Here is a 26610-nt window from a genome sequence, read left to right as displayed (position 1 = left end):
AGGGTTAATTTGCCATGTATTTGGGGCTGGGCTGATGCAAAAGGGAGGCTGGAGTAGGGAGAAGGGCAGCTTCTCAGCTGAGGAGAGGGGCCACACCTTGGCTAGCTGCTGGCCTGCAGAAAGGCTCAATCTCCCCCTGCTGACCCAACAGGAAATGTCTGTTGGGTCAGGGGGGAAGGGAGGGGGCACTTTACTTGATGTAAAGTGCCATGAGTTAGAATCAGCACCCTTTGTTACTATATAAATATCACCTGATGTACAGTTCCCCATCCCCAATGGATAGGGAAGTATCATGGGAGGGAATAAACCTAGCAGTACGGAGAAGTCCAGCATGCCAAGCTAGAGAATGCTGATACTTACACTATTGCTTCTCCAGACTAACTTATTAATTCTCAAGCTAAGAAATTAGAATAAATTCATTTAATACCAGGTCCTCTTTCCATAGTAATATTAAAGATCGTCAAATGGCGGGGGTGGTAATCTTTCTGTCATTTTTCTTTGTCAGTGTAAGGCACAATACACAAACTCCACTGATTTCTTTAGCTAATGATCCAGTGACAATGGAGAGCAGCCAGGGGTCCATGCTGATTTTATTAAATTTATCAGCCTGTGATATGGCTAAACATAATGCATTGCTGACATGCCAGCTAGATGGGACAGGCCAGTGGACTTCCTAATAATAGAGATTCTCTGCTTATTTTTTATTGCCAGTGTCAAAAGAGAGCCTGGGAAGTAACAGAGGGCGGATGGTGCTCAGAGATGCTTGCTTGCCACGGGTCCATAAGAGCGTCGTTCACCCGTGCTCGCCGTTTCCTTTTAGAAGGCTGTCAGAAGATACTGTGCGGCACTATGGGTTGCATGCTGGGTTAGTTTGCTGGTTGCTGGTTTCACCTTGAAGTCTCTTCCATTAGCTCAGAAATGGCTAAGGCACAGAAATGGATAAGAACTACCTTGGCTAAAGCTCATTCTGTGCAGACAGAGGCAAAGGCTGTGCAGCCTGCCTACTTACCCTAAGGGCCTGACTTCATCATTTGACATCTGTGGCTCTCCAAAATGCACTGGCTTCCCTCTTGCTTTCAGGTACAACTGAGAGTGTGAGACCCAGTCTAGAAAAGGTCCGTGTGTTGCGAGGCTGACTTTTTGCAAGACACCTCTCCCCCACATCCGCTACTCAACTGCCAAATATCAACAGAGGTATTTTCCCCAATGCCACATTCACTATGTGAGTGTTCTTGGAAACAGCAGATTCGACAGCTGTGGAGGGTACTTCAGTGGCAGTACAATTTTACTGAGCTGGAGCGTGATGAAAAGTGCAGCTTTTTGATCAAACAGTCAACAATTTATTGTGTTTTCTGGGGGATAATAGGAAGAGTGGGGGCTCTTTGCATCATATACTTGGGGAAGATGAATTTGAGTCTGTTTACTAGAGGTCATGATCCCAGACACCATGGAAAAAATCATTAAATAGAATAAGGCAATTACAATACAAATGACAAAAATTCCACAAAGCAAACATGAGATTTCAAATGATAATAAGGAAACTCATACGGTGAACATTTGCTGAAGGGACAGGCAAGGGAAGCAGGGAGAGAAACTAAATCCTGCATGGGGGAGAGCTTTTATTAGGAAAAAAAAAAACCCAAAATACAATCCATTGTTCATTGCACCTTGCACTTCACTCTGTACCTGAATCACACAGGACAGGATACTAGTACAGTTTCCTTTGATCAAGCCAAAGAGGCTCACATGCTTTAGCACTAGATGGTGGGTTTGGTCACTGGAGATGATCAAGCTAATGGGTGTTATAGAAATACTATGGTGCCCCTATAGAGATTTCAGCAGACACAGAAGATACAATTTTAGAGTATTTTTGTTTGAGCACTGAAAGCAAGAATAATGCATGTTCTGGGCTCTGTCTCATTGTCAGGCCAGGCTTCTCTTGGTCTTCTATCTGGTACCATGTAAACCAGTACAGCCTGTTCCATGGTCGGTTGTCAGTGACTAAACTAGCACCCCCACCTGGGCTAGCCTGGGTGAGGAGGGCATGTGGACACCCATTGGGACTAAAAACAAAACCTGTCAAAGTGTGGATGAGCTCCCTGTGAGACAATGGTCATCTGTACCTGGAGAGGAGATGGGCACCAGCCAGTCACTTTGCCCATAGAATCACCAATGATGCAAAGCAACTCAAATAACCTAATGCAGAGAGGAGGAGGGTCGTTACAGTATCTAAGGTGCCCCAATGATCACAGCAACCTTGGGACCGACTTGACTTGGGCTCCGTCTCCCCATATACCTGCTCCAAACAAATGTATATGAAAGGACCCAATCACTTACAGTATGACAGGACAGACAGGGCACACAGGGCTGATCTCAATTCCCAGATCTTCCAGTGACATTTATAGTTTGCAGAGAAACATTTAATTTGTGTGTTCATTCCTAGTATCTGACAAGGTAGATTGCTGCCTACAAAAGTTCCAGCTTCTCTGAACTAGATAGTCTCTGAGATGCCATCCTGCCCTGCCTTCTGTCTGACTTCAGAAAACCACTGCTAATCACCTCTTATCGTGCGTGTGTTTATCCACCTAAAATGCATGAATTAGACTTCTTCCTGGCACAGAGTGCAAAGGGTTAAATAATTAGAAAATGCTTTCAGCTTCTCAGATGAAAAGGGACATATATATGCAGCTAGCCACATTTCTGTGATAAAAATGTTTTAACTGCAAAGTGAATTTAAATATTGCGTAAAAGTAAGAGTCATTCTGGCAAGGGTTTTAGAGGCGTTTGATTTATGCAGCATTTCCTTTCCTATTCCAAATCTCTACTCTCTTGCACACAAGCTGCAGTCCCACATTCTCTGCCCTGCAGAGTGTAACAGATGCTGGATACAATCTGCCAGCCAAAAATTGGGAGCATGGGAAGGTTTGTTATATTCATGAGATATCATATCTAGGATGCACAATATAGGAAGGTGTTTTTTGCTGAAAAGGGACTCAGGGGGACAACACAAAATTAACCTTTTCTAGTTCTATTCATAAAGGCACAGCTTCCTCATTTGCCATACTAACCCTTCTTTCTCTTCTTTGTGATCCTTGCCTCATTTTTACACAAACTCATGCTCCTCATGACGATGATCCATAACCCAAGCCAGTAACTGTCTCTCTGCATACTGAACTGGTCCCTGCTGTTCAGGATATTAAAAAACAAGCACAAAGCTCAGTCCCTCTTTCTGTTCAGTTTTTAGACTTTGGTTTGGTGTTGGTTGTCCAGGAGCAGTGACTTGAGTTTCTGCACCCTATTCACCCAGCTGTTCTCAAGCGTAATCCCCTTTTCTTTTCTGAAGCCTACATAGACACATTTGTGCCTAGCACAGAGGTATTGGAAGGCTACCCCTTTGGTCTGATGTGCAGGATCAGAGCTTTCAGCACTAGCAGGTGTTCACCAAATAGCAAAGTGACTCTCTTCCACCAAGACAATGATCTCATCTTTGGATTCTCTCCATATAAGAGTTTGGCTTTTTGGATAAAAATTACTCATTTCTTCCAGATCTCATTCCTTAGTGTCAGATGCATTCTGGCAAACATGTCTCTGTCCCTATCTGCTAGGGATAGTAAAGGAAAAGGGTTCCTGCGATTGTCTTTATAGATGCTTCATAGGTTTTTCTAAGACAGTCCTATGAAATGTCATGTTGCTGCCCACTTCCAGTTTTGGCTCCTATTTGCAGCAATTTTAAATTCCAAACCTACACCCTCCGCACCAGTCAGTCATAAACACAAAGATTCTGAAAGCCAAATCAAGTTTCCAGACAGTTTCACAGATCCTTTGTTATGTTGAGAAATTACTGACTGTTTGAGTTACACTGGTATTTGTGCAGTACAGGCCAGAGGCTGCTGAAATGCAAACATTTGGAAAACCAAAGCTGCTGGGAGGCTTGGCCATTTCATGCCAGTATTTGGAAGCATCACTAAACAATTCTCTCAACTTAGCTGGAATTGAAAGGAGAGAGCGAATGGGCTCTATGCTAGTGGTGGAGCAAGTTTCTAAGGGATGTTCTAACTTGCACTGGTTTATCACGGAATAACTATAACAGCAATGATACAATGTCCCCAAAATGTCATCTCCCACCTCCCGTACAGGAAGAGGAATACAAGTGGTTGATGCTATTTGAGGAATCCCAGAGAAATCCTCAGCTGCCTATTCAGCACTTCCCTGGTAACACAAAATGGCTAACAAAGGATTTAGTAGGGTTCTCCCCATCTAATTTTTCCTCCATTAACTTGTGTCACTCCAAACACCTAAATCACAGTTAATTGCAACCATAATAGCCCCTGCAATGTTTCGTTTCCTCCTTATTCTCTCTGGTTTTTCTCTTAGTTTGAGCATAAAAATCACAAGACTGGACAAAGCCCTGCACCATCTTGCACATCTGTGGCCACCAAAAGTAGCAGGAGACCAGCTGGTTGGTCTTTTCAGTCCCAGAGTGGCCTGCTGACAGGGAGTCATGACTTAGGCAAAGGACAGTTAGCCTTGCCTGACCCAGCAGCACGTAGACCCTATCCTGGTTAAATATGACCCCAGTCTTGGATCCAGTATGGTTGTTGATCAAAGACAGTTTGTTCTTCTAGGGTTATTTTCTCCCAGGTGGTGGCTGTAGGCCACTTGCAAGTGCCACTACAGGTTGCCTGCCTCTAGGAACCTACTAGTGCCTACACCCTCCAGTCTCTCCCCTATCCAACAGCCTCATCTGACACTCTTTGATGTTGAAATTAGATGGGGAGGCTATACAGAGGGCAAGGTACACATTTGGAAGACTGCCCCTGTCTGGCCTGAGGCTTCCCACTTGGCCTCATCCCAGTTTTACTCTTGCTGAGCCTTCTAACACAGTGTTCAGGACCACAAGCTCCTAGCTCAGCTCTCATCTCTCTCTGTGACCTCAGGTTCCAACACCTGCAATACTCAATACATGAGCAGCTAGGGTACCCTGCCACCTCCCACCTCAGTTCAGTGACGTTTGGCCTCCTGTGGCCACAAAACACACCTAGTCACACTCTGTGACCTCAAGCTCCACACAGTGCAATCTCAAGTTTGGGGTGCCCCCCTCGGTCACTCCCTTTCTGTGGCCTTCTCCACCCCAGATCCACAACCCAACCCTCTGAGGGAGAAAGAGAGAAATGAAACCCCCAAAAATGCAAGCACCAGTCCTAATTCAAAGATATGTCTTGCATGGGGTTCACTGCATCCCTTGGTGGTATGCTCCACATAGAAAAAGAAAAAACCCAAACAGAAAGTACCCAGGGTACTTAACTATGCAGGCTCCCAGCTTCCCTTCACTCAGGGCTGTCTCCTGAGTCCTCTCTGTAGCCTGAACTCCAGTCCTCACGTCTCTTCCAGGGCGTTTCATCCCCAACAGCTTCTATGGACAAACTGCCTCTCTGGCCCAAGGCATGACCCATAGGGTCCTCTGGGTCACCTGACTCCTCTACTTCCCCTCCGTGTGTCATCAGGCTCCACCTGCACCTGGATCCGGTGGCCGTCTTGCTTCAGGTTCCCTTGGCTAGGTCCTCCAGCTCTTCTTGCATCTGGACCCAGTGGCCATCTTGCTGCAGGTCCCCCCTTCCTGTGGGTTGGGCCCTGGAGTCACCACTGGGGCACAGGGGGATGGGGGGAGTGGGGTAGAGAGAGAGAATTTAACAATAACAAAAAACAAGCAAAAAGTCCATATACTTTCACAACTGACCTAGCTTTGTGTGCGGGTATTTCATAGTAGCTAGGGTCAGGAAGGACCTGAACAGATCATCTACCCTGACCCCCTGCCACAGGCAGGAATGAATGCTGAGTTCACAAGACCCCAGACAGGTGATCATCCAACCTCCTCTTGAATTTGCCCAAGGTAGTTGGTTCAAGATTTTGGCCACCCTAACTGTAAAAAATTGCCTTCTGATCTCTAACCTAAACCTATTCTCCATTGTTCCTTGTCACCCCAGGTGGTGCTGGGGAGAAAAGGGCTCTACCTATTTGCTGTTGATCTCCCCTGATGAGTTTGTAGGCAGCCACCAGGTCCCCCCTCAGCCTCCTCTTGATGAGGCTAAACAGGTTCAGGTCCTGCAGTCTCTGCTCATAGGGCCTGTCCTGCTGCCCTCTCACCAAGCGGGTGGCCCTCCTCTGAACCCTCTCCAAGCTGACCACATCCTTTTTGAAGTGCGGCGCCCAGTACTGGACGCGGTACTCCAACTGTGGCCTGACCAAAGTCACATAGAGGGGGAGTATCACCCCTCTGGACCAGCTTGCAATGCACCTTTGGATGCATGACAAGGTATGGCTGGCCTTGCTGGCTGCGGTTTGGCATTGGTGGCTCATGTTCATCTTGGAGTCAATAATGACTCCAAGAACCCATTCCGCTTCTGTGCTTTGAAGAGGGGAACTCTCCATCCTTGTGTGTATGCTGTGGATTTCTTCTTCCAAGGTGCAGCACCCTGCATCTGTCTACATTGAACCCCATCCTATTCTCATCTGCCCACTTTTGTAGTCTGTCTAAATCTAGTTGCAGCCTCTCTCTCCCTTCAAGTGTGTCCACCTCGCCCCACATCTTAGTGTCATCAGCAAACTTGGACAGCGTGCTTTCCACCCCCTCGTCCAAGTCGCTGATGAAGATGTTAAACAGTGCAGGCCCGAGGACCGAGCCCTGGGGTACCCCACTGCTCACATCTCGCCAGGCTGAGTACAACTCATCCACCACTACTATCTGGGTGTGCCCCGTCAGCCAATTTTTTACCCATCCAACTGTGTAGGCATCAATGCCACAGTTGTGTAATTTATTGATGAGGATGAGGTGACAGCCAGTGTCAAAGGCCTTCTTAAAGTCTAGAAAGACTACATCCACAGTGACACCATCATCCAAGGATTTAGTCACCTGGTCATAAAAGGCAACCAGGTTGGTCAGGCAGGACCTGCCTTTGATGAACCCGTGCTGATTGCCCCTGAGCATGATCTCTCCTGCTGGCCCCTCACAGATGTGCTCCTTGATGATTCTCTCCAAGATCTTCTCGAGCACTGAGGTGAGGCTTTCAGGCCTATAGTTACCTGGGTCCTCCTTCCTCCCTTTCTTGAAAATTGGGACCACATTAACTAGTTTCCAATCCCCCAGCACCTGGCCAGATGACCACGAATGTTCATATAGCCAGGCCAAGGGCTCAGCGATGACCCCTGCCCCGTGCCCCGGGCAAGGCTCCGCGATGACCCCTGCCATCAGATTCCATACACGCAAAACACTGGATACAGCTAAATTTTTCCAAATCAGTTTGGCTTGTATAGAGTTAAAAATTATATGGAATAAACACTGAAATAAAGGTGTTCTATCTACCTAGGTTCTTTCAGCTTGATACCTTAAGGTATGATAATGATATATGAAACCCATATAGTTAGGATTATAAAAATTGCCATAAGGGATCAGCCCAACAAGCCTATCCAATATACTGCCCCAGAGTGGTCAGCAGCAGATGGTTCAGAGGAAGGAAGAGGAAATCCCATATCACATAATTAAGGAATAACTGCACAGAAAGGAAGATAATTCATATTCCCAGGATAATGTCCTACAACTAGCTTATACCCCGAAGCATGAGGGTTTCTATCCCTCATATATTTTTATCCCCTAAAGTAAATCTGGATTTTTCTCATTTTCTACACCTACTTACAATGAATATCCTTTTAAGATGACCTGTGAAATTCGGCAGGAAATAAATGTAGAATACAGTGTGACTGCATAATTTTCAGACTGAGCCCTTCACCCACTGCTGGTTTAGTTTAAGTGAGGTATTAAAAGTGACACCTTTTTTTTAACATTACGGTTTTTGTTTCAGTGGATTTTTGGGAAGTGGGGTACCCTTCAGAAATAACTAAATAAGTGAGGCAGGGGGAAAGAATTCCAAATAAGACAGGTAGGCACTATGAATAGACGGCCTGAAATCCCATTGAAATTAAAAGGGAGTTGACATTATTCTACATCTATTTAGACTGGAGAAGAAAAAAAATTGAAGTAGGATTTGATAACAGTCTTAAAATACTTGAAGAGCAATTACAGAGAGGATGGAGGTGGGCTTTTCTCTGTGGCTGTAGGGGACAGGACTACGAGCAATAGCTTAAAGCTACAGCAGGATATGTTTAGACTGGAGATTAGGAGAAACTGCATGATAAAGGGAGTGGTCAAGCACTGGAACAGGCTACTAAAGAAGTTGTGGAATCTCCATTCTTGGAAACTTTCAAAAGCAGGTTGGACACACATGGCTGGGATGGTTTAGGAACAATCCTCCCTTGAGCAGGAGACTGGACTAGATACCCTTGTGAGGTCTTTTCCAGCCCTACTTTTCTACCTATGGGGTGCGTCTACACAAGATACTAGATGCATTAATTCTATTGTGCATTAGGGTGGTGCAAAACTGCACTGTTTCATTTCAACTTCCGGTTTGCTGTTCAATGGGACAGTGTTTGATTTCAAGTTTTGTTTTATTTTGAAAGCACTGTTCCATTTTGTTTTGTCAAAACTGTTTCGATGTTTCACCCATAGGCTATAATGGGGAACCACAAAACTGCCTATAACTTCATCATTTTTTGGCATATTTGGATTAAAATAGCAGGGATGATAGCTGCTTCAGAGGGCATGAAGTCTGCCAGGTTGCAAGGAGATAGGTTTAGGGGTTTCTGGGAAGCTACACCTCAAGCTGCTGACAAGCAAAACTTGTGACGTGTGTGTGTGTGTGTGTGTGTGTGTGTGTGTGTGTGTGTGTGTATGTGTGTGTGTGTGTGTGTGTGTGTGTGTGTAAGGCGCAACCTCACTGGTGCTGGGGCCTCTACACGATACTGTAGTGTGCCCCAATGAGGTCTCCCCCTCTCCTACAGCCTCGGCCTAGCCCACCACTTTAAATAACGACAGGTAAAATAATAAGTTAGTGAGCAGCAGCACAGTAGCATCAGAAACATCTCAGGCAGCCTAACTGTGACAGAGCTTTTCTTTCCTCTCCTGCAGGAGCTTATTCTTCAGCATGTGTGTTAAGGCACACCCTCACTGCGTCCTTCCTCCCTCTCCTTACTTTCTGCCTCCCTGCAGGCAAGCCCAGTTTCAGCTTCGAAACATTTTGAAACTTTTGAAACATTTTGACTGCCCTTGTTTCGGTTCAAGGCTGTTTCAAAGCCTTTCATTTCATTTCGATTTCACTGTTTATAGTTTGAAACGAGTCAAAACAGCGACAAAACAAAAACAGCCGGTGAATTTTGCACAGCCTTCCTGTGCATTAGCACAGGAGGCAAAAACTGTGCTAATGCCCAGTAGAATTAGTCTACGGAGCATTAGCATCACAAAAAAGCGTGTGCTGGTGGTTTTGCGCAGTAGCACCAGTTACAGAATATTAAGGTAGCACCTATTATTACAGCTACTAAACTTTATGTGCCATCATTACATTGCATTCATGAACATATAGAAGTGCCCTCTGACTTTTTAAGCCAGAGAGAAGGCAGAGGAATGTTATTTCAGGGGCATCTGGCCCACAGCCTGTCTGGATCTGTATTAGGCATTCTTTAAAACACAAAACAAAAACTATATTTATTTATGTATTTATTTACTTGATTTATATTGCTGCCCTTCCCAATAAGGCTCAGGGTGGCTTATAATAAGAGATCATTAAGTTGAGTTTGTTTCTGTCTTGCTTCCTGACTTTGTTATTCTTGTAAAAGGACTAGAATTTTTATACACGGATTTTCTTTTTTTATATGAGTACAGATAAAATGAAGAAAAAGAAACATAATAAGTTATGACTGTGGACTTGCATCAGTAATTAGAATTTATGAAGATTCATAAAGATCCAGCCTCTGGAGGAGTCTCTGTACCTAGCACTTCCTATGCCCTCTCCCTTCTCAGTTGCTAATGTAAAGGTGTGCAGATGACACCTCTCTTTAATAGAGCTAGGCTGCTTTAAAACTAGGGAGGGTAGATTAGCACATACTTAGACTGCTTTAACTTGTTTTGGAAGTTAAAGCTACTACAGGTCCCAAAAACTAGAGGCACCTTTTTCTCTGTCATGGCATCCCACTTTCCCCATTTCATGCTGAAGCTTGCTTGGTTAAACAAGCAGGTCATTCCTAGAGGTTTTAAAACATGTAGGTGCAATAGTATTAGTAATATGTATCCAAAGAATAAGCCTACACATAAACAAGCACACACTGGAGGTGAACAACATGTCTTTGAAATACCAGCATTATTTGTATTCACTAATGCTGGAACACAGGGATGAGCAGGGTTCATATCTACTGGAAAGAGCTAAAGCGATTGCCCCCCTCTCCTCAAAAGAGAGACCTGACCCCAAGTAATTGAAGGTCCATTTGCTGCACCTGCTGGGTACAAGTCCTAAACCCATGATGAAGTCATCCCCACAGAAAACATCACATTCAGTTAATCATATAGTGACAGAGACTGGGGAAGAAACCAGCTGAACCACTCTGTAGGGACAATTATATTCAAGGTTATCCAGAACTACTGCTTCTATTCTTTTAGAAGGTCCTTCATCTGCATTAAGTACAATACTCAGGGCCTAAAAAATGTTCAGTGATGCATGGATGTGCAGTGCAATTTTTAAAATATTCGCTGATATTTTATGGATATGCTTTTTGAATATTAAACACCTGAAACTTGTAATGCTACTGTTCAAAATCAACCCTTCACTCATATTAGGTGCTGCAGTTCCACAGAAAAAGGCAACAGACACACAAGGATCCATGCACACATTCATAAATCCTCTGTCTGTGCAGCTTCTAACTGGTGTATATCACGTATACATACAAGTCACCCACACCAATAGTGGTGATAATCATAAGGCAAGGTGCAAAATTGTGCAGTATATAGTATGTTACATGGTTCACAATCGAATACTCACCTTTGACTACCTTATTAAGCACTATACCATCTTTATTCCCACTTATTTCCAATATTGTTGAATTGTTGCAAGAGCTGCCATTTTTTAAAGGAATTCACCAGGAAAAAAATAAGTTTCCTTTTTTCCCTTCCCAAATATGGCATATTCACCAAGAATTAATCCTGTCACATACCTAGAACAAGTAACAGTTGACACTACAGCAGTAAAGTAACTTGTTAAAGTCTAATACCACTTGACCAAGCAGTGCTATAAAAATCAGCTTTATGCCTTTGAAAATGGAGATTATTCTTATAACGAGACACACCTCATCTGACTAGCTATCTAACTTACTGGACATTGGGATCATCACTTTTTAAATCTAATTTAGGATACTTTGTACATTTTCTCAGCACAGTTAAGAGTCATGGTATCTATTTTGCAGAAGAAAGGAACACAAATGTAACAAAAAGTTCAAAATTCTTTTGAAATTAAAGTATTTTTGGGTAGTGTAAATGACAGAGCATAGAGAAAAGCACAGTGTGATACAAGGATATTTGGGATGGCATCCACGCCTCTGACAATGACTGTAAATCCCAAATTTTTGCTAAAAACTGTAGTCCGGGTGTACATGGGTTTGTACTTCCCTCTCCAATTGAGGGAATTATTGGCAGGGCAGTGTGCTGTGGAGGGACACAACAGCCCAGTGGCCACCTCCGTCCCCTATAGAGTCAGGTCCAGTCAATCAATTACTTAACTATATACAGATTTATTATCACAACAAAACCATTAAAGGGTAAGGACATATATGTATAATCTATGTACAAGTTTACAAAATAATAAACCCTATAATACACACACACACACACAGATATACCACACCCAGTTTGGCAGTGGGCTTCCCTATGGGGCCCCTCTCTCCAGGGTAACTTACTCTGCAGTCGGGGAGGGTTGCCTCTTGTTCTCCAGGTCAAGCTCTGTCCCTGCCGGGTTTTCCTGCCACCATCCTGGCTTAGGGCCACAGGCGCTGCTGTGTGTAGCGGATGCTTTGCCTTGTGCTAGGGTTTTGAGGCCTGGATAGCCTTGTACAGCACCGGGGCTTGGTCCATTCCTGGACCCTCTGGGCTGCGTCATCTGCACTGAGCTGCTGCCCTGTATCAGCAGCTGTAGACCCGAGCCACCTCAAGCGGCTCCCAGGGTCTCTCGCCCTCCGTGCAGCGCCTCCTGCCTCGTTCTGGGGGTTGAGGACCTGAGCTGCCCCAGGGGCTCCACAGATCCTGCTCCACGCACCAGCCTGTGCACCGAGTCTCTGGCTGCACACCAGAGCCGCCTCATGCAGCTCCCAGGGTCTGGACACCGTGCACCGTGCTGCGCACTGAGAGCCTAGCTGCTGGAGCTGTCCCCCACTCCCCGCTGATAGCAGTCATCAGGGGCTCTTCCTGGGCTACTGCTTTGCCCTGCTGAGTAGCTCTCTTCAGCTCTTCTTAACCCCACTCTTCTCCCTTCTCTGCCCTCAGTGCATTTGCCCCCAGTGCTGGGCACACAGCTCCTTTTATATGCTCCAGGGCTTCACCCCTGAAGTCTTCCGGACCTGACAGTTTGCAGTCTTCAATCAGGTCTGGGAGAGCTCTTCTCCCCGTCCCCTCAGAAAAGGGATGTGATGTTATTTCTCTTGCTGCCTCCTGATTGGTGGATGGGCTCCACCAATCAAAACAGCAGGATCTCAAGCCTGGGATTCAACCCAAGCTCTGAAAGGTGAGCCTGCTACAAAACCTTTCATGGTACTATCACACAACCACTTCCTGTAATCGAATGCATGAGAGAGCTCTTTATGGATGATGGTCAGTGGTACTCAGACATCCAGCCCCACAAACCAGATGAGTAGCACAAGGTTGATCCACATGGTGCAACTGTACAGGGATTCTGTACAGGGTGGGAACATGGGATCAGTCTGCAGATGCAATCCAACATGCCAGCTCAGCCCCACATGCCAGATCTGGCAGCACACCAGCCCAGTCCCATGCTTTAAAGCTGGCTGCGTGCCAGTATGTCCCCTTGTGCTGGATCTGGTGGCATAGTGATCTGACCCTGCATGCTGGATCATACCATTTGATGGCCCAGCCCTGTGGACAGGATCTGGTCACTGCTGCTCCAACCCTGTACAAAAAGATCATGCCACATACAGGCCCAACTCTGCTTACCAGATCCAGCCACAGAGCAACTGCACACACTGGCATGATCTAGCACACACAGCCATGTTACCTGGTCTGCAGTGTTCCCCACAGGGCTAGAAATTTGCCATCATGGGAGTTGCAGTTAACTATATCACCACTCCTCGGGCACCAAATTTCCAGACCTGTGATGAAGCCCACAGGACAGATGATATGGTTCTGTGAGCCAGAATTTGCCTGTGGGCCAAAGGTGAGCACCACTGGATTCTAGCTGGTGCACAAATAATAGCTACAGACAAAGTTGATTTTGTGTGTGTGCACATGCACACGCGCATGTGAGAAAAGGGAGAGAGACAGCACGTGCATGTGCAAGCAAGAAACATTTTTACTTTTTAAAATGTTATACAAATTTTAAAACAAAGGACCTCCTAACAAAATAGCTGCAGTAAATTACACTGTACTTAGTGAATGCTAAAATTACCCACTGGAGAATTAGTGCAGAGTAGTGCCATGTAAACTCATGTCCAAGTATGTACTAGCTTTGTTGTTTAGATGAGACTGTCTACCTACTATGGCTTGGTGATTCAATTCAGCGGAGATTTGGCCTGATTTGGTGGCTGAATCTCTGAATCCAAATCGAATCAGGAGACCCTTTAATCTCTCCAAATCAAATTGGAACCCTCCAAATCAATTCGGAAAGATTTGGTGATTTGAACATAGACACAGCTTTAAATGTTTTTTATACATACCCTCAAGGCACTAGGGGGCTTGTAAGTGATGCAATGCTGGGGCGCATGGCTCCCCAGCACACTCAGCAGCAGACCTAGAAGTGGACCAGAAGCATTTCTAGTCCACATCTGGGCCCAGCTCAGTGACTGGTGCTTCCTGGGTCTGGGGGGGGGCACCTGTGGTCCCCCCCCGGCTGATTGCCAAGCTAGGAAGGGTACAGGGGGCCCTCCATGCACTCCCCAGCGGACCTGGAAATACTTCCAGTCCACTTCTGGGTTTGCTGCCAAGTACTCGGCGGGGGGGAGGGAGGGCCCTGCACTCCTGTGGGACACTCCATCCACCCCAGCATCACAGCATTCACAAGCCCCCTGGTACCTTGAGGTATGTAGAAAAAATATTTAAAGCTGTGTCTACGTCTGAATCGCCAAATTTTTCTGAATCAGCATCGAATCTTCAGATTCGGCTGAATCGAATCGGGGACAGTGATCCAAATCAACTAATCAAATCACTGCCCCTGATTCAGGCCAAATTCGAATTCAAATTGAATAGGGCCCATTTTGCACAGCCCTCTGACCTACAGCTCTTACCTCACACCAACACCCTCCAATGGGCTGTACAAAGTTTTAATCTTTGCAGACAAACTCCATAATGTACACTTCATAATGTACAACTTCTCTTCAGAGCCAGTCATCTTTCAAGGCAACTTCCTTGGGTTGAAGGATTTCTATGACCCTTCTTCTGATGGATAATTTTTATCCCCTAAGACAGCAAATTTGATACTGGAGAATTATGTAAAATATGCCACACTAATCTTAGAATATAGCAGATTTCTCTCTCAGAAACTCCCTGTTGTTTTTGCTAAATTTCAAATACATGTTCATACTTCCCATACTCTATAGCCCCCTTTCCTTCTACCCAATAGTGATTGCAGATGTTATGCTGAATTTCTGACATCTCAATCATTTCCATGGCAAACTGGCGCTGGACAAATTTGTTACTTCACTGAGAGATCATGCAGGAAGAAAAATCGAGGCTTTTTCTTTTCACAGAAAAGGAAAAGGGCTACTATTTCTAGCACAGATACCATAAAATAGAAATACAAAAAGGGTGTGCATGTTGCAAACTGTCTATTTGGCTTCAAATTCCTCCCTGTCATTATGGCCTCATTTTTAAGTAGGGTGACCATATGTCCTGGTTTAGTCAGGACAGTCCTGGATTTCAGAGGCTGGTCCCAGCTGGCTATTGAGAATTATAATGGACATCCCGGCAATGCAGGGGCACGGGGCGCAGTCTGGCTGGGAGTAGAAGAGGAACACGTTACTACCTGTCTGGCACACAACCCCACTTCCAGCAACTTGTGAGAGCATGGGGGGGAAGAGAGCAGTGTCCCAGATTTCCTGGATAATGTCCTGGATTTCTGGGATTTCCTTATGTTCAGTCTAATTTTAAGTTAAATGGCTCCAAGAAACACATATATGCACAAACTGAGATCTTGTCCCTATCCTTTATAGCCAAACTGAAGAAAATATAAAGTACTGACCTATGCAGTCATGGCAAGATATGTGCACAATTTCAGGGGTGGAGCTGGGGTGGGGGTGCACTGGCACAGTTGTACCCCACTTTGACTCCTGCTCCACCCAAAGTTTACAACCAACTGCCCAGCAGTGGCAGTTACATTTCTAGTCAGGCAGTACTGAAGGAGTCCGTTGATTTCCTGGCTCATTTTAATCTACCTGATCCCTTCTAAAGTCTTCACCCCACAGGTGTTAATGATCCTCTCCTTTTTAATGGCCTTGATATCTCACCAATCAAGCCAGCTTTTGTTCTGCAATTCTGCTGTGTTGGCTGCTCCTTGTAATGAAGCTCCAATTTCACAACGCTGCAGATTGTTTTTAGCTCATACCAATTACATTATATTTGATTTTCGCCAATTTTAAACTGAATAATACAGCCCTTGGCCCCTAGCACATTAGTAAAACTTCTAGTTTATTTTTACCTGGACAAAAATGTGTTGTTTTATATGCGATGATACACTTCACCATGTGCATATCCCTTTTCAAAATTCTAGATCTGCCCATGCACTATTTGAATTCTTTAATATATATATTCCATACCTCCCTCCTACACATTACATTGTTTAGATTTCTTCTGACCCTTGATTACTGGGGGGCAGGAAACTGTCTCTCATTCTAGAAAGAAGTTCATAAAATCAAAGAAATCCCAATAAATCAACAATGTCAATCCAAATGTGATATGTTAATAGTTTCAAAATATTTCATTTTGATTTCAACATTTTTAATTTAAGAATTGTAAACTAAAATGAATTTGAATAAAAATGAAACAGTTTTAAAAATATCAAAATGGGAACTGGATGTTTTTAAGAAAATAAAAAAAAATTGAGCAGGAGATTTGCTAAAATCTATCCTTTGCTGTAAACAGGTTTTGTTTTGAATAAATAGATATGTTTTCCGGTTAAAATGTTTTGGTTTCACAGTCTGCTCAACTATGTCTAAGAAGCATTAGTCAATACACTCAGCCTTCACTTATTCACAAATTATCCTTGACCAGACTTACTTTATTCATTTTTCCTTTTAAAATCTTTGATAAAAAACATAATTCCAGCTACTTTGCTCCTTTTTCATGCTTTTACGAACAGGAAGGAGGACAATGAGAACTGAAGGAAAGTGTCCCTGAACACTTCAGACACAAACCCTGGCTAAAGAATCCAGTCTCACAAATATTTGCATACAAACATTTTCCTGCGAAGAAAAAATATCACATCAATGAATACCTGCAGAAAATAAATAAAAAGGATCACATGCAGTCAAAGTAATCCACAGTTTATATTTGAACAAATGTTTGAGCAAATATTTTTTCTTGTATTCAACCAGTCCTAAATCTTGCAACTTCAGCGAGAGTTCATTTCCTGTAAAAATTTTGTTTAAGCAATGGGAGGGAAATGGTTAGTTCCTTTTTCATTTTTTAAAACACATTTATAATAAGAGTTTGAAATCTGTGATATGTGTAAATACTAAGAGTTTCTGGCAAGGCTTTTTCAATATCTCAGTATGCTTTTATGTAAAATTCTGACTAAGTCAGGTGAAATCCTTTGTGTATTGATTTCAATTTAGTATTGTATCTGTCCCAGAGAAGAATGGGGAAAAGAACCCCAAACAGTAAGCGGGGACTCCCCCTGGGGCAGGCAGCACACAGTAAAAAGAAAAAAGATATAAAAATAACGCAAAGAAATTACTTACTGGCAGCAACAGGACCCGTGATGCAGCTGGAGGGAGAAAGGAAATCCATGTGGGTCATAAGCCTCACCTTTATGCAGCTAAAACTGGCCAGGGACATCATTGGTAATCACCAGCCAGTGGGAATAAAAGAAACCTCCAGGGAAGCCAGCGGAAAGAGCAGAGCAGAGACAGGGAGGTCTCTGATGCCAGGTGCTGCCCGGAATACATGGGGAGAAGGAGCGGCAGAAAAGACAATCAAGCCCAGCGCCGTGGGAGAGGCTCCTGGGGATAGAGAGCTGGCAGGGGCTCTCTGTGCCAGTGGAGCCCAGCGGGGTGAGGAGGCAGAGGAGCCAGAGGAGGCTCTCTGCACCAGTGAAGGCGGGAGCTTTGGAGGAAAGGGAGAGCCAGAGGAGGCTCCCTCCACCAATAAAGGTGGGAATGTCAGCGGGGTGAGGGAGCAAAATGAGACTCTTCCTCCTGGCAGGAACGGCTGTGAGCAGCAAGAGAGGCTACAGAGCAGGACAGCAGGAGGCTGGGTACCAGCACACAGCATGGGAAGTGGACAGCCACGTGAGAAGATACCGCAGGTTGTCGGAGGCAGAATGCCCTTGACAACACCTGAGGAGAGCAACACCACATACCATGCTCAGAGGGGCGAGGGAAGAAACGACCTGGGGCAAGGGGCTACGGTCAACCTTGGCCAGATGACAGGCCCACCCCAGTAGGATTCTAGGGGTAGAAAGATGCCCTGTTAGCTTAGTAGTAGGGATAGGGAGGAAAGCAGACAGGTCTTTCCCAATGTATAGTTTGTTCTGGTTCCCTTTTTGTTTCCCCCTTTTGGAGGGGTTGAGAGTTAGGGCAAGACAATGCAGGCAGCACAGCTCTGCACCATCTTTATTTTTCTTTTTTTTGGTTGTTGGTTAAAATTAGAGTCCTGGGTCTGGGACTGCTTGAGGGCAGGTGGAGGCCCTTCTGAATTAGATGACTAAGTGATTGAGCTACCCCAGGAGGAAAAGTTGAGGGCATAACAGAGCTACGGAGATCATCGAGATCAAGAGACACAACATCATCGGAGGTATAGCCAAAAAGACTTGATGACCTGCCAGAGGTTGGCGTAAAGTTGGGGTGTAGGGGAGGTGGAGCCCCACGGACTACCACCGGGCAGTCTCCCAGCTGCAGCTGTACCCTGGGTGGTTGGCCCCCCCACTGGGATAACAGTCAAAGACGTGGCAGGTGAGATTGAAGGAAGCCACTCAGGGGACAGATGGCAACCCACAGGCCTACAGGAGACCGTAGGACGCCCTGTACTGGCTGCCCAGACCAAGGCCGCCCAAGACCGCCCAAGACCAGACATTTGAGGCCTGGTGGGTACAGTATCACATAACACTTAAACTCTCACTTTTAAAGGTGCATTTTTCAAATCTACCATAATGAAACCATTATTTACCCAATACGTAAAGAAAGCTGCTTAACAGTTTCATGGGTATGATATCATCCTGAACTCTTGTGAAGGGAGAGGGTTTGTATAGTCATACATTTAGGGCATGAACTAGGAGTCAGGAAACCTAAGTTTTAATCCAGGTTCTGTCACTTGATCCTGATGTTTTTAAATTGCTTTAGGATTCAAGATGCAATAGTAGTGCAAAGTTTTGTTACTCAGACAAGCTGGAAAAGGAAAAAAGGCTTTAAGGTTTTGAGGATCAGTGCATTTGCATTAGGTTTTCATTTTCAGTTAAACTACAAAAGAGCTGACCCTCACCAATTCTACACTTGGCTCTGCATAAAGTAAATATATTTGGAAAAAATGCACTGAAGTCTTACACAATAAACAGAGCTTAACAAGGAAAGAGTTTTAAAAGAACAAAGCACAAGTGTCAGAAGAGAGAGAGCTGTCTGGATGTTTTTTTTCAGACAACCCAGTATTTAAAACTAATGAGGGAAGCAATGTGAATTTGGCAAGAGGAGAGACAATTAACATAGTATTTAGAGCAAAGCAGGAGAATCTGTTCATTTTTGTTTCTGAAGAGACAGGTTATATTGCATGTGCTTTTTCCTCTTTAGAAACCATAAAACAAACACAGTCTTATTTGACTCATATGAATGTGAGGGAGAGGTCTCAGAATCATCAATGAAGACAACAACACCTACAAGCTAAACTATCACCGCTTCATCTCTTTTAAGAACTCCTATAAAAAGTCTTTGTTTGCTGTTTGCATTTTAATTGCCAAAATCTCCATATATTGTCATAAAAATTGAAATATACTTCGCAATTGTTAAAATTTATCTCTCTTCATCAAAAGCCTCACCAGCAACAGAAGACAGTTTTGAATAAATAGTGAACAAAGAATTAAAGTAGGGTATTTTAATGAACTCAGAAAAGTCTCTTATCATTTATTCTTTATATAGGAAACCACGGTTGCTTGTACAGGTAACCCCCACTTAACGCTGTTTCACTTAGCGCTATTTCACTATAACACTCATTTGAAATTGATACCTGATTTCACTTAGTGCTCAATGAGTTTCGTTATAAGTTATAATGCTCATGGCCACCATCTTGGGTCATTAAAAACAATTGTGGTCACCATTTTGGGTCATCATCAATTAGTTTTGCTTTCACTTAACCCTTGTTTCTTCAGAAACCAATTAAGAGTGCTAAGTAGGGGTTGCCTGTATACATTCACATTCTAAACTGCAGATAAAACAAATTATACCAAAAAAGGATTAGCTCTGCATAACCTGAATATTACTTGCAACCATTTTTTCTATACTTGCAGTGGCATCAGTCAGTGGTACCAGTGTTTGGCATTTCTAAAAATGTTCTTCCTGTGGAAACAACTGAACATTTGTCCATTCTAGTCAAAATCAGCAACCACATTTAAATATAGAGTCCATTCTAACAAGTGGCTGCAGACACTACCCTTGCTATTGCCAAACTGGCCATTACACATTTTATTTAAGAAAATTATTTTGACTAGAAAAACCCCTAGGGATATGCTGGTAATTCTAGTTTTAAAAACTTTCACTACAAAAAGGGCATAAACTTTCTAGGTCCAGTGCAGATAAAAATAAAAATAAGTGGAGCAGAGATGCACTGCCATGTTTCCTTGCAGAACAAGTGTTTTTGTTCCACATCCCAAAACACTGTATATACACACAGCTATATAAAGGATGTGAACAAGGCACAGATCAATTCCTGCACAAGGAAATACTGGAAAGAGACAGGGTTCTTTTAAACATTAAAAGATAATCACTTCTCCACTTCAATGAACACTTAGGAATAGGATAGATGTTCAGCTTCATGTAGCCAGAAGCGAGGTCCTTATATTCAAAGAAAATACATTCCTTATACTTCAAGGGTAACAAAAATTGTAAAGGAATCTCAAAAGACTGTCACAACCATAGTCGCCAAGCAACACCACACACATTGTTTTGCATGTGCATTTTCTCAGCTGTTCAATGGAAGCATAGGAATTGGTTCCAAAGATCTCCTATATCAGCTTCCAATGCATGCTGTCCTTTTAAACAACTTTACCCAGTCAACATGGACAATTATGCTTTTTTCACAGGCCCTGAAATAAAACACCTCTCAGATTTTGATGTTTGCCTTTGTACCATAACCTTTCCTCACCACATTTCAAGTCTCTGCTTGTCTCTAACCTAAGGGTGAAGTTAAGCATTACACTTAGACCATCCTAAAGGCACTTTAAGTGCAAGTGTCCACACATTAAAACTTGTTGACTTGTGCTAAGTGTCTCTGGGGGTCTCAAAGTTATGCTACTTCAGACTAGCATTAGCTCTAGGCCATGCTACCTAGATGTTAGGGCAGGGGTGGGCAAAATACAGCCCAGGGGCTGGATGCGGCCCGCCAGGCTATTCTATCTGGCCCATGGACCTAGACAGGTTACAGGGGTGGGCAGATTAGAATAGGATGGGACTCAACACTGACAAGTGCAAGGTGCTGCACCTGGGGAGAAAGAACCAGCACCATACCTACAGGCTGGGGAACTCCCTTCTCATCAGTGCAGAGACAGAAGAGGATCTTGGAGTCATTGATGCCAAGATGAACATGGGCCGGCAGTGTGAGGATGCAGTCAGGAAGGCCAACTGTACCTTGTCATGCAGTCACAGATGCATCTCAAGCAGGATCAAGGAGGTGTTCCTCCCCCTCTATGTGACACTGGTCAGGCCGCAGCTGGAGTACTGCGTCCAGTTCTGGGCGCTGCACTTCAGGAGGAATGTGGACAGCATGGAGAGGGTCCAGAGGAGGCCACTCGCATGGTCAGGGGGCAGCAGGGCAGGCCCTATGAGGAGAGGCTATGGGACCTGAACCTGTTAAGCCTCCACAAAAGAAGGCTGAGGAGGGATCTAGTGGCCTGTTACAAACTAGTCGGGGGGACCAGCAGGCACTGGGGAAGTCCCTGTTCCCCCGAGCACTACCAGGAGTGACTAGAAATAATGGTCACAAGCTGACAGAGAGTAAATTCAGATTAGACATCAGGAGGTGCTACTTCACGGTCAGGGCAGCGAGGATCTGGAACCAGCTTCCAAGAGAAGTGGTGCTGGCTCCTACCCTGGGGGTCTTTAAGAGAAGGTTGGATGAACACCTTGCTGGGGTTATTTGACCCCAGTACTCTTTCCTGCCACAGCAGGGGGTCAGACTTAATGATCTGCTCAGGTCCCTATGAAACTATGAAACATTGGAGCATATGTATATGCACCCATAGGCTGCCTATACACATGCTGACTTGTATTCTAATTAGAATGTGTCAGAGAAGTTTTGATTAATTGAGTCTGCTCTGTGTTCCAATTAGAACACTCCAGTGTTGCCTCATTGTCATGCATTGTTTCTTTTCTGTTATCACTGGGTATCAGTAAATTTGCCTATTATCAAATGGAATGTTTGTGGTCAGTCTGAGGATGGGTCCCCCTGGAGCAAAGCATCTGAGTCCTAAATCCAGAGTCAACAGTGATTAACTACTGAAATTCCTATTGAGTATAGGCTTGGGCATAACCTAAAATGTGGATATGGAAAAGATGGCAAAGACTAATCACACAATTCTATATATCTACCAATATAGATTGATATGAGCTGTCATCAGAGTCAACAAATATCTGGCCAGGACACAGGCTTCATTCTGAGGGCTCTGTCTTAGGTGTCAGATGTCAGCATGTCAACAGCCTGGAGGTGGGATGCCAAGGCCCACCCCCACCCCAGTGAGGTGGATGAGACAGGCTGGTGGTGTGCCGTCTGTCCATGGTGGCCTCAGGGACCCCTCCCGGGTGATGGGAATGGAGGAGAAGGACAAGGAAGAGGGACCAAGGCCTTTTGTTACTCTCAAATCTCTGCTTTTGTATTCTCCTTCTCTCCTGATGACTCTTCATCTGTGGCTGTTGCTGACTGGTCTCTCTGCGGTCATCATGTGGTCCACATTGTTTCATCAGTGCATTCCAAGCTCATGACATGCATTGCACACTCTTCCCAAAACAAGAGATTTTGGCCCCCCTCTTTGGCCTTGTGAGCTGGTGCCACCTTATTTCATGTTATTGAACAGTGTGGTACATGCCCCCAGTTTCTCAGACTATGTGTTCTTGTTTGTTAGACAGCCTGCAGGCTGAAAAAAATCTATGTGCGAGACCCAGGCTTTTAGAAATCAATTAACCCCTCCTGCCCATCCTGAACCATTCAAATACACATACACACACACACACACACACACACACACACACACCTATAAGCCAATTCCCAAAAAGCAAACCTTTAAATACCATTTTAAGCTATCAATCACTGTCAACTGAAACCCATATAAGGCAGTACTATCAAGAAAGCTCAAGCTGAGGTACTCCATTATTAAATCTCATATAATACGGAAGGTAACCAATATATAGTTGCAAGAAATTTGGCTTTGTAAATCAGTGACAAATATGTGAATAAACGGTGGTGAAGAATTTCAAATTTATATCATTCATGCTTTTCGTTATCCTTCACTGTTTTTTTTTAAAGGGCCGTGTAAGTAACTCTCTTCAGTCCAATATCACATGGTTATTTTAGCTTTGCATCTGAATCAGCTATTGTATAAAGAGCCTGTCCCAAAGATTCAAAATAGCTTAAGGAATACACATTGATCAAAAACAAGTGCTTATGCACCAAAATACTACTACTTTACATCAAACTTTCAAAATTCATTATTGAGCTGTGTCACAGATTCAGATGAAGCATTCCAATACAATGCTAGCTACAATCTTCTATAGTTACACCATGCTATTTTGTGTCAACTTCAGCAAATGATTATGCATGGAAAACAGTTTAGGGATTTTGACAGACACTTCTAAATGAAGTAAAGAGGCTAGTGAATTAAATTTTAGATATTCAGCAGGAACACTGTAAAGCCAACACTACATAGCTCTAAAAGATGCATTTATCAACCTGAGAACCAGAACGCTGCCATTTCATTAGCCTTTATTTCAAGTGATAGATAAATGTATGCATTGTATTTTAGAAACCTGATGGTAAAATTTTGGACCACTGATCTCTGCAAAGCCTTCCTATGACCCAAGCTACAGATTTGGCTTTGGTCTAAATTTTCAGAATCTACGAGTTATAGGAGCCTCAATATTTGGGTGCTTGGGTTTTGAAGTGCTAGGAGTGTTTGGATAGCCATTCACATATGGAAGCATTCTTATGATCTGATTTTTAAAAATTATTTTGATTTATGAAAAATTATGTAATATTTCTACTACACCTTAGGTTATTTTTGTTCAGTGCAAAGGCTAGAAGCTGTTATTTACAGCAGAACATTTTCCTCACTGAAAGTTGGCTGTGAAAGAAATAGGTTTGTATTCTGAACCTCTTCCAAGCTGGAGGTCTACAGTGTCTCAATTTCATATACAGACCAGTACTGACCAGAATCTTTGTGTACTTTCTAATAGAGAGCAGTCTTGTCCATGTCAAAGAAACAGCACAGCTACTATCCTGCCCACATTCTTCCGAAAGGCACCATTACCCAGGAAACCAATTACCCTCTTGTTCCTTGAGGTGCTTCTTCCAGATAAAGCTTAAAAATTAGAGTAGGGCAGTACTCAATATTGCACATATTCTGTAGCTAAACAGAGGTTTCAGTTTCCCAAACAGAGGACCTAGAGCCAGTTTAAACTCTTTTCTGTTTTGGATTTATTCCTTTACAGACACAGCATACAGATTGCTTCTTAGTCCGCACTACTTTTAATAATTCTTCGTGTGGTCCTTCACCTCTGTTCATAGTTTTGATCAACTATGAAGAGAGGTAGCTCTACTAGAGGAAAAACAGACTGCAACATTCTTTAAGGTAATAATCTGAAACCTGTCATGAAGATGACTGTATAGTGGTATCGGTAGATAATGTCCAGTTTTTTTAGAGCAACAAACTTCCTAAAGGCATTTACTAATAAACATTTAAATGATCTCCATTGGGATAGTGATTTAAAATGTCATGAGATGCTGAGTATCCTTAAACATAACTGAAGTCACCAGGTACAGTCATTCAGTACCTTGCAAAAATGGAGTCCTGGTAAGTTAGAGAACACATACAACAGCTGCAGTGTTAAAATAAAGCACTAACATTAGTTTAATTTTGGTTTCTTTTCTCATGGCTGGCTTTAAAACCCAGGGCATTTCCAAACAAGGACCAAAAAAGCAGCATGCTTTCAAGAGCCAATACAGGCTTTCCCATTTCCAGCAAATCAACACAAGGAAAAGGAGGTGTTGATGAATCCTTGGGCACTGAGGGTCCTATCTTAATTTTTTAAAAATGGAACAAAACTTAAAAGATGTGGGGGATATGCCCTATTAGCAGCATCTTATACCTTGGTGTACAGAATATTCAGAGTGCCTTGAAGATAGGATTCAGCATATCGCTGCTTAAACGTTTCTCCTGGATTGCAGTCCATTAGGCAAAGCTTTACCTTCTCCTGAGGTTGTTCTTCTCTGAAATCAGAAGTTCATGGTAGGGATTCAGGAGATGTGCTCATGACTCCATGCTGTGAAGGATGAACAACCTAGCTAAGTTCTAAATAGCTCCAATAGTCAAAGTAATCTTTAAAGACAAGTATTTCACATTGTATTACTCAAGCTGAGCGTTTTGACAACTAACCTTTTGTTAATAGTGAAGTTTAAAAAGCAAAAACTCTAAGCCCCCTTTAAATAGATTAACTATTCCCCCCTGCCCCCCATCAGTGATATTTCCCATATGTGAAATGTAACATGCTATCCAGGAGTGGTTTGCTGTTATAAAATGGAATTTACAATAATTAATGGCAGGAAAAAGCAGCACATATATACAGTGCAATACAGTTTTGGGAATTTCATTGCCATGAACAATGTTTCACACACTTGACAGTCAACTAGAATATGCTACTCTTCTTAAGCTTTTGATTACTGTGGAAGACCTAGCTGTGCCACCAAAGTAAAATTGCAGTTTCTCTCTCTCTCTGGACCGGATAGTCTCCTTTCAATTTTCCTGCCATGACTTAGATGGAAAGGAAGGAACCGAATAGGTACAGTCCTGGGAGACAAAGCTGAAGTTGATTTCTGCAACTTAGAAAGCTGGCTCTTCTTCACAGGGCTCCACCACGCCCATACCCTGTCCTTAGCACACCAGATGTTTCAGCATTCATCTCACTGGGTCTCCCCTGTGGGAGTCATAATCTCTGTGATGCCTTGCTTAATGACCCAGCAGCTGGTGTCTTGCCATTGGCTTCTTGTCCTGTTTTTCACCCCACAGTTCTCAAATAAACATTCATATAATCTCTCCACCCTTATCCTTCAGAGAGGGATTATCTTGGGCCAACACCCCAAAGTCACATTTCTGATCAATCTTTCTTCCTTATCCAGGTCTCCGGAATGAAGGCCCGCACCCACTGGACTCGAAATCACCGGCTCAGATGTGGCACCTCCCTCTTCGTCCCCGCTTTTCAGGTAAGTTCATTGCTGAAACACTCCTTGTCCATTCCCTGGTCTGCTGTATGCCACCACCACAGCTTCATGCTCCCTTCAGTTCCTCTTCATGCTGTTCCCCTCACCAGAGATACCCTGATTGCTCATTCAGCTCTCTTGTAGATTCCTGCACTGATCAGCTATGTGCTTGGCCATAGCATCCTATTCACTGCTTTACCAACTCTCCCAGCTGATCACATCTGGGAACTCCTGCTGAGCTTTCCCCCCATCCAGGCTCACCTCCGCAGCAAGTTTCTTTTCCCCCTTTGTTCTTTTGGTGTTTCATGACAGGGTAGGCTTACTGCCCTGTCACAATTACTAAAATACAATACCAAATAATGATTATAATAAGTGTCTTGTGTTGCAAAAATACGTTCTAGCTTGAAGAGCGGAATTGCTTTTGTAAATTATTTAGGTTCTGCATATTATAAAACCCCAATGCTACAAAGCTTTATGCATGTGAATGCTCCTGTATGCTTTGGTTAAACTGTCATCAGAACATATAGATGAATTTGCTAGTGGATTGTGGAAATGGAAGCACTTTGGGGAAGAGTGCAGTGACAGAGCATAATCTGGTTTATGAAAAATCTTCATCTAAAAGAGTAAGTCAT

At 43.7% G+C, this 26610-nt stretch overlaps 1 protein-coding gene across 2 annotated transcripts in view; it reads left to right on the top strand.

The window, feature by feature from the left end:
- LIPC (lipase C, hepatic type) overlaps window positions 1-26610 on the top strand; it is an 88035-nt gene that overhangs the window by 29904 nt on the left and 31521 nt on the right. For both annotated transcript variants that reach the window (XM_090028259.1, XM_090028258.1), the window contains exon 3: window positions 25898-25981. In XM_090028259.1, the coding sequence (XP_089884385.1) occupies window positions 25898-25981 (84 nt within the window). The remainder of the gene's footprint in view (window positions 1-25897; window positions 25982-26610) is intronic.

The sequence above is a fragment of the Crocodylus siamensis genome, chromosome 15, assembly GCF_052110815.1.
Source record: "Crocodylus siamensis isolate JL-2025a chromosome 15, ASM5211081v1, whole genome shotgun sequence".
Taxonomy (NCBI): domain Eukaryota; kingdom Metazoa; phylum Chordata; order Crocodylia; family Crocodylidae; genus Crocodylus; species Crocodylus siamensis.
Note: the sequence above shows the minus strand (reverse complement) of the source record. Positions and strands in the feature narration are given on the sequence as shown.